The 9220-nt window shown below is 45.6% G+C and overlaps 1 protein-coding gene across 1 annotated transcript in view; it reads left to right on the forward strand.

Moving 5' to 3' along the window:
• The window catches only part of dytn (dystrotelin), a gene marked incomplete at its 5' end in the record, with an annotated part of 2425 nt that extends 2183 nt beyond the window's left edge, over positions 1-242 (forward strand). Inside the window, 1 exon segment of the mRNA XM_035677413.1 lies at positions 124-242. Within this exon segment, the coding sequence (XP_035533306.1) occupies positions 124-242 (119 nt within the window).
• Positions 243-9220: the final 8978 nt, after the last annotated feature.

Raw genomic sequence — 9220 nt, forward strand, 5'->3', positions numbered from 1 at the left:
TACATGACGGTTACTATGGTTACATGAATACACATACACTTCTCACGTTTAAACCTGAAGTCCACACGACTCCAAAAATAAATTCTGACACCAAACTGCCTCCGTACAATGCTTTTAATTTAGTTTCAGGTGAGAGGAAGAGGGCGGAGCTTCTGGAGGCTGCAGACCAGGTGGGGGACTCGATACACCACCTGGTGGATGCTGTGAGAACAAACAGTGACACGCTGAAGATCAGGTTATAAAAGTTGTTTATTCAACATGAACTCATCCATAATTAGATAAACAAAGTGTAAAGATATAAAAAGATATTGACAACAAACAGCACCTGAACAAAAGGTACCAGAGGCTGCTTCACCTGGCAGACAGGTGTGTTATGGAAACATACAGCTGCCAACATTATAATAACATTATTTCACTTTCATTCGTGTGCATGTTTAAATTTAATTCTCATGATTTATAACATTTAAAAACAAATGTTTATTTTCTTTATGTATTAAAAAATCAAAAGTTTAAAAAACAATTAATTTATTTATGCTGCAGCACAAAATAAATATTTTAATGATTGCTTTTATTTGAATGATGTTTGTAAATAAAAACAAAATGACAATGTCTGAAAACAAACTAAGAATCATGAAGGCGAAATAAAAAAGTTTTGCTGTTTCACACAAAATGTAAAATAACATTTTATTCTAATATTTGACATCAACAGATTCCATATAAAGTACCAGCAGCCCTCGTTTACATTAAACGACACTGAAACCCCACCTCATCTATTATTGATATATTAATAATGTGATCAATGTTCAATAATTCAATCCAGTTTTTATTTGTCTAGCCAATTCATAACAGAATTTATCTCAGGACACTTTCACAATAGAGCATGTCTAGACCGAACTCCTTATAACATCTTACAGAACCCAACACGTCCACCATGAGAGAGACGAGAGGGAGATGAGACAGAGAGAGACAGAGACAGAGAGAGAGACAGCCGAGAGAGAGAGACAGAAGAGAGAGGAGAGACAAAGACAGAACGAGAGACGGAGAGACAGAGAGAGAGAGGCAGAGAGACATAGGACAGAGGAGAGAGACAGAACGAACAGAGAGGAGAGACCAGAGAGATTAGGAGAGACAGGAGATGAGAGAGGAGACAGAGAGACATGAGACAGAGTAGAGAGAGAGACGAGAGAGGAGAGAGATCGGAGGAGAGAGAGAGGAGAGAGAGAGAGAGAGAGAGACAGAGAGAGAGAGACAGAGAGACAGACAGGAAGAGAGCAAGAGAGAGGAAGAGAGAAAAGAACGATCAATTTGAACGTCCTGACTTCTTCTCCTGACAATGTGAAGGCACACTTTTATTTCTGAAGAATTTATAAATGAGGCTGCTTACCTGACGGGGTATCCTCTTAACCTTCGACTCCTGTCGCGAGCCGCCCTCTCCGTGTCCTCCCCCGGCGGGGTGAGGGCAGGGCTGAGGCGAGCCTGGTGGAGCCGGGACTTTCCTGCGGGTCCGCCCGACGCAGGCTTCTCTCCTTGGGCTGGTGGGCGTTGGCGCTGAGCCCTGGTCCTCCTGGTGGAGGATGAGGAGGGCCAGGTGTCCTTTCCGCCTACTCTCCCCTCCCCGGACCCCGCGTTAGGTGTATGGGGGGGGGGCTTGAGTTGTCCTGCCCGCCCCCCTGATTGGACTCTCTGAGTGTTGTTCAGGAGGGAAACTGTTCGGTGAAGAGGTGGCGTCTGATGCCTCTGGACCTTTGACCCTGGAGGACTCTGCTGGGGCCCCTCCCCCCAGCGTCTGTTCTGTGTTCAGGTCTGGACTCAGACTTCGAAAGCAGGTTGGACGCGGACGCAGGGCGGCGGGCGGGCTGGAGGGGGCGTCCCCGGCGCCACAGGAAGCTTTGGGGGGTTTAGAGGAGCGGTTGCTGCTGGGTCCGGTAGAACCTCACAGGAAGTTGTTTGTTGGTTGCCTTTAACCCCTGCAGGTCCAGCGGACGTCTCTTCTTCTGCAGCGTCTTGGTGAGGTGTTGCCGTGGAGGCGGGCCAGAGGGGGAGCAGAGCAGGTCAGCACAGAGGGTGCTGAGGCTCAAGAGGCGTGCATGATTTTTGAGTATGACGTGTGGCAGGGATCCGCCATGTTAGCACATCAGGAGTCCTCTCTGCTGCATTCCTGATTGGAACTCAGGGGCGCTGGTGGGAGGGCTTCTGGCTGACGAAACACGGGGACGACCATCGGACAGTCTGAGTGCTGTGACTGACTTTTGACCACCTGAAGAGAAACACGGGTTTGATATTTAGGAACCAACAAAGATCGACTCACCTACGAAAACTGCCCGTCATCTCCCTGGACACCTGGACGCCTCTGAAGCCCGCGGCCTCCCCTCCTCCTACCTCCTGACGTACGCAGAGTCATCTTCTTACACAGTCAATAAGGGGCAGGACGCAGTGTCTGACTCCACCTCCCTCTTCCCACCACGGCCCCTTTTTGGCTTTTGCTCCTCCTACCATACCTGACAGCGATGTATTTATACATTTATTATTAATATTAATATGATATATCTTTATATTTATATATATGGTATTATAACGTACAGGTGAGCTATACCTTTATGTATATATACATATATATTATATAATATATATATATGTACAGGGGTGAGTGTGTCCACCTGGCCAGAGACTCGCTGTCGAAGCCAGGTCGCAGATGAATCTCTCCCGTCTGAACTGTTGGACCAGTTTGTTCAGCACTTCTCCTTGGTTCCTCCGTTCATCTGGGCCCAGGCTCTTCCCCCTGAAGGGGATTTGGGATATGTGCCGGGGTTGGCAGGAACCTCCTCTATTTGGCAGAGTCCGAAACCCCTCGTTCCTGCCTGCGTCCCCTTCTCGGGTCGCCACCGGAGAGCGGCATCAAGCTGTACGAGTTACACCTGGTCCTCAGGTCCACTCTGAACGTCCAGTCATGACGGTTGAGGTCGCGTTCCTCATCTGGCTCACCTGGACAGGTGGTCCCCGGGGGTTTGTCGTCGCTGTAAAACACCTGCACGGAAACGGTTTCCATCTTTAGAAAAAAATAACAACAAGGTTCCTCCCACGCTGCCTTACTGACTCTTACCTTACCAGGTGAGTCCCAGTGTATCACTGTGTGTTCACGGGACAGTGGAAGGCTGAAGTGGAGCCTGTCTGTCTCTCCTGCTGGCAAGGAAGTGATGCCATGACAACACATCTGACTTACCTGATGAACAACACAAACAAATGTTTACCTTTCCTTTATCCATTAATAGAAACAACATGTTTACCTTCCTTTTCATTAATAAACAACAACAACAAACCTTCCTCGTGGGTGGGGTCCAGAGGGTCGCTGTGCGTGATTGACGGAGAAGGCCTCCTCTTTATGAGCCTCCCTCCTTTCCTTCTGCAGCTCAGCCAGGCGCTCTCCCTGAGGGCGGCCTGGGGAGGCCGGGGTCTGCACCGGGGTCTGACCCTCTGCGGCAGAGGAGAGGGCGAGGATCTCTGGTTCTCTCCTGTTCGCTCTTCCTGTGGGCCTTCCTGTGGAACAGGTGTGGTGGAGTGCTGTGTGCTACCCTGCGGGGGCGGGTGTGCCTCCTTCCTCCTGTCCTCCCTAGTGGGCTCAACGAGGCGTCTCTGGCTGATTGGCTGCGCGTGGCCGGGCGCCGGTGTCGGCCGGTGTCGAGCTCGGCAAGTGTTCACGGTTCCCACGGACGCTGGTCGTTGTCCGAGAACCAGACGTTCATCACAGCTCCTCCGTTGGCACGGCGAGGCGGAGAGCTGACGGTGAGGTCAGCGTGAGATGGGGCGTGCGGAGGACACACGTCACTAGTCAAGACAATCGCCCAGGCCTAGGACAGGTGTGTTTGTTTTAGTTACCTGGGTCCTTTGTACGGGTGGGCGTGGTGTTTGTTTTAGTCTCCTGGGTGCGGCTGTGTAGCGGTGGGTGTGTGTGGTTTTAGTACGTGGGGCCTTGGTAGCGGGTGGGGTGTGTTTGTTTTAGTTACCTGGGGGTCCTTGTAGCGGTGGGGGTGTGTTTGTTTTAGTTACTGGGGTCCTTGTTAGGGTGGGGGTGTGTTTGTTTAGTTCCTGGTCCTATGTAGCGGTGGGGGTGTGTTGTTTTAGTTACCTGGGGTCTATGTACGGTGGGGGTGTTTTGTTTTAAGTCTACCTGGGGTCCTTGTAGGCGGTCGGGGGTGTGTGGTTGCTTTAGTTCCTGGGTCTTGTAGCGGTGGGGGTGTGTTTCGTTTTAGTTACTGGGGTCCTTGTAGCGGTGGGGGTGTGTTTGTTTTAGTTACCTGGGGTTTGTAGGCGGTTGGGGGGTGTGTTTGTTTATTACCTGGTGGTTCCCTTGTAGCGGTGGGGGTGTTTTGTTTTAGTACTGGGGTCCTTGTAGCGGTGGGGTGTGTTGTTTTAGTTTCTGGGGTCCTTGTAGCGGCGGCGCTGCGGGTTGTTTTGGTGTTGGTAGGTTACCTGCCTGCTGTTGCGGGTGGGGGTGTCTACATTTCCCTTCTGTCTCGTTCTTCTTTTTAGCCGTTGGTTCTTTCTCGTCTCCTTTCGTGTCTCTCCTTCGTCGCTCCTGCGTTCTTCCTTCCTTTCTCTTTTTCGTTCTTTGCATCTTTCTTTCTTTCATTCTTTCCTGTTCTCTCTCTCCTCCTCTCTTAATCTTAGTCTCTTCTGTTCTTACTTCATGGTCTCTCTCTTTCTCTCTCCTGTCTCTTCTCTTCTGTCATCTCTCTCTGTCCTCGGTCATCTCTCTCTGTCTCGCTGTCTCTCCTCCTCTTCTTCTCTGTTCTTCTCTCCTTTCTTCTCTCTGTCCTTGTACCTCTCTGTCTTCCTCTCTTCTCTTCTTCTGTTTCTTCTCTGTGCGTGGGTCCCCTGTGCGCTTCTCTTCGTGTTCTCCTGTGATCTCTCTGGTCGGTCTCTCGTGTCTCTCTCTCTCTCTGCTCTCTTCACTGCGTGGTACTGTTCGGCTGGGGGTGCCAGGGTGCTGTTGTTTTTAGCTAACCTGGCGGTCCTTGTACGTGTGTACTCTGTAATACGTTCATTAAGGAGTTCCCGGTCGGGTAGACCGTGGCTCTATTTGAGAAAAGAAGTGTCACTGAGTTCGCCTTGGCTCTTTGATAGAGCACACCAATAACCCTAGAATTCTTGTGGATTGTGCTGTTAGTGAAGGAAAAAGGACTGAGATTGACATGTTATTTAGACACATTGATTGGCACCATTATTAAAGTATAATCATACAGTAATTGATGTGGTTGTGGGTTTGCTTTTCGTTTTGTGTTACGTTTTTAATAACCTACGGGAGGTCCTTGTTGACGCGCTGGAGCGTGGTGGATATTGGCAAGTCGTTGGTTTGTTTTAGTTATCCTGGGATGGTGTCTCTAGTTTAATATTGACAAAATAGAAGTTAATGTTATTTTTACGGAGGTGTTGTGTGAAACAAAACCTCTTTTTATTTCCTTCCCCATGATTGTGTTTTTTTGTTGTTTTTGTTTGTCCTTAGGACCTTTGGGTTCTTTTGTGATGTGCAGGTTTGTTTACGGAACATGGTGGTGCTTGCCTCTCAGCAACGTTACATGAACGGAAGCAAGGCTCTTAAGCAAGGGTCTATTAGTTTTTGGTTTTTTGTCTGGCTCGTGAGGGCGGTTGCTGGAGCACTCGGGTGAGGATAACGGGCTTACGGTGTGATTTTTCTAAGAATAAACATTGTTTTTGAGTGTATGTCTGATCTGAGTGCTTGAACGTACAATGTGACGAAGAAATAATCATTTGTTTTGTGGTGTGGTGGGATGAAAGTGCATGGAGAATTTAGAAGTGTTGGAGAACATGCACAGACGAGCGATGAAGGAGTAGATGAATGTGTATGGGGACGCATGATAATGTCAGTTGTATGAGCGTAGGGCGTTGATTTAAACTGTTTGGACTGTTTTTTAAAGTCTCTGTAGTATGTACCTTGTCCAGGCTGCACTAGATCCGATGACTTCTTGTGCCAAGGGTTGATCCACGCAAGAGTTCCTACTCTGTCTTGCTGGGCAGGCCTAACCACTTCTGTGTAGTTCCAGACGCGCTCCGCCCCGGTGAGGACTGTCCGCCCGCACTTTCTTTGTTTGAGGCTAGAATATGCCATCTACAGGATATGACTTTTTATATTCTTTTACCACTTTGATTTTACTAATAATTCTAGATCCAGGCCCGATCGAAGTTCAATGATGAACACTGAAACCTACACTACCACATGATATGTATTTCACCATCTTTTTCGACTGATAATACTGAATTTCAAAGTTACTGATTTAGATTACTGAAACAACGATGGATCACACTGTTATTGTGGTTCTCACACCAATAGCTGTTAACCATTCCATGAGTGTAGTGTGTGTTAATCGTAAAATTACCGGATTAGTTTTACTGAAAAAAATTATTCGAGTTGATCCTACCACTGGGATACAACTTTAGGTCCTTTGGGCAGTCCTACCAGAAGCTACTGGAACTAACCTTACTGAGCTTAATACTTAAAAAATACCTCTTCCTCTCGCCTTGTATTTTGCTTAATTATCCTATTGGAAAAAGCAATTTGTTTTGATATTACTGAAGGACCTGAAAGAGTTTAGGTGTTCAGTTAAATCTCTGTATTTTTTTAGTGAAAAAATTAAAAGGTCTAGCTGATTTTGTGATACTGAACTTAACAATTGATCTGTGAATCTGTATTATCTTGGATAGATGTAAAGCTGGTATGATGTTATATCTGAAAATTCAATATGTAATTATTGACCCTTAATTAACCTGAAGTATAAAATTACGTCCTATGTAGTAATACAATGTCTAGGGCGACTTCTAATATCTCTGATTAATAATGACTAATTGAAGGGTAGCTCACCGTTTTTACCTTGACTTCGCTCCGCCTTCCCTTCTTGGTCAGTTCATTCGCCGTCAACACTCGATCAAACACACACCGGCAACACGGCACACCCCGGCGTTCTAGTACCTGTACTGTCCAGGTGCCTCAAGGTGCAAATATAAGTAATATGAATCACGTCAATAGATAATTACTACAAGCGCCTGAGGTGTGTGAGTTCTCGGGCTGGTCGCCTTTTACATCAGATGCTGGCCTCGTAACAATTCATCCATGGAAACACACACCATTCAATTCAACCTACATTAACGAATTTTTGTATGCTTATCAAGGGTTTTCTTATTTTTCTTTTTGAAATCTTTCAACCTTTACCTGAATTCTGGACAAGCTCTATATACTAATCAACAAAACTATACAACCGAACACATATATAATATTTCATGATGTAAATTTCAACGCTTGCTTGATCATCTTCTTAGTTCTGCTCAATGTGCGGTGTGGCTACTCACCTGACATCCAAGCCCGCTCCAGTGTCTCATGTTGATTTGTCTTTCAGCCGCTCCATGCTGAAGTATCTCCACCATAGCACGCCTGCAGCTGAGGCCTTTGGTGTTGAGGCCATGATGCCCCTGATACGAGGCGTATAGCCACTGTATGCTGTTGCCAAGACCAACCTTCCATCTCCTAGGCATCCTAATCTTCCTAAAACAATCCACAATACCAAAACCGGAAGAGGAGATAATATACAGATCAACCAAGATTCTTTCTTTGGAAACATTTCTATCCTGTGGCATCCCGCAAAACTCCCCATTAAACCAAGCTATATCAGCCTGTGGCCTGCATAATACATACTCCTGCGTCTGATATTTGAGAACTCGATATTTGGCAAAAGTAAGCTGTTTACCACTCCAGAAGCCATTCAGACCAACCCCCCTACATTTATGCAAAGATGATATTTGTCACTTAATGGACGGGTAAGTATATAGGTCTCAATCTGTTTGATGCTTAATATTGTGGGATATGGAGTTTGTTGATTCTTCCTACACTTCACTTCAATATAACTCCTTTGATCTTTTCATAGCACCACCTCCACTATAACAACCTAACTCGACTATTCTGGCCACATGTCTAATCTAAGATAAGTGTCAAAAATGTCCTCAGTGTCCAGTGTTCTCAGGCCCCACGTCTCAGGTTCCGTGTCCGTTCCTTGCCTCTGCTTCAGTCTCTGTGTCTCTCCATGGTCGCCTACGCGGCGCCAGTGTTTCTCCAGCTTCTCAGTGATTATTTCCCACGAATATTAATGTGATTTCTCATAGTGTTACTCAACAGGCTTATTAAGACTTATAATATTTACTTTCAGTGTTTTCTCACTCACGTCAAGCTTTTACTTGTCGTTCTCCCTGATTACTCTCAAGTGTTTTCCATGCGTTTAGTATTTGCTCAGTGATTTTTAATCCACTCTCAAGTTGATTCTCCTGACTTGAGTTCTCTGAACCTAATGTTTATTTTTGCTCCGCACCCTCGCCTGTGTGTTTATAAATTGGTTTATTACTGACCCCAACCCGATATTTCTAGTGTCGTTCTCTGTGTTCTCATGTTTGTATCTCAGTTGTTCTCCACGCCGTTTCTGCTGTGTTCTTGCTTAGTTCCAGATTCAGCTTTTCTGTGGTTTTTTCTTGACCAGTTCGTCGACTGTTTCCTCTGTGTTCTTGGTGTATTAATATTATAAATGATTTACTTCATGGGGTGTTTCATTTAGTGTTTGTCATCCATCGAAGCTTCCGGTCAGTGTTGCTCCACGTTCTACATTACGCGCTCGTGAATGATATGTTGTATGTTGTGTTTTAAGTGGCTGATTGGTGTTGTTGAGCCTATCCATTTTTTCTTTATTGATCAGTCACTGAATGAAGGAAGATAACAAGGGTATTTATATTTAACATTGATTTGATTTTACTTTATAATTTACATAATATGGCTGATTAAGTGATAATTTTAATTGTTGGTGCATGTTAATATGTAGTTTATACCTCAATTAATTTTATAAGTTTATTGTTCTTAGGAACTTATTTTACCATTTTCCTTTGAAGTCTCATTAAGTGCTATATGTAAACCTAAGGTATATATACAATATGTGAGTGCAATGAGGTCGAAGGCTTATGTGGCATAGCAAATCCACATGCAACTTGGTATTCCACCAAATGGACGGACCCGGTTATAAGTAATCCATGAGAGAGATACATACACATTATAACCGAAAGACCATCTGCCGTATTAAAAACATAGAGGACGGCCATCGGCTCCAACATCACCTAACGTCCGTGAGCATTTACCATGCACTTATCAATTACCCACAGACATAAGATAGGTTGT

Source organism: Morone saxatilis, unplaced genomic scaffold, assembly GCF_004916995.1.
Source record: "Morone saxatilis isolate NCDOM2014 unplaced genomic scaffold, NCSU_SB_2.0 Contig6, whole genome shotgun sequence".
Taxonomy (NCBI): Eukaryota; Metazoa; Chordata; class Actinopteri; family Moronidae; genus Morone; species Morone saxatilis.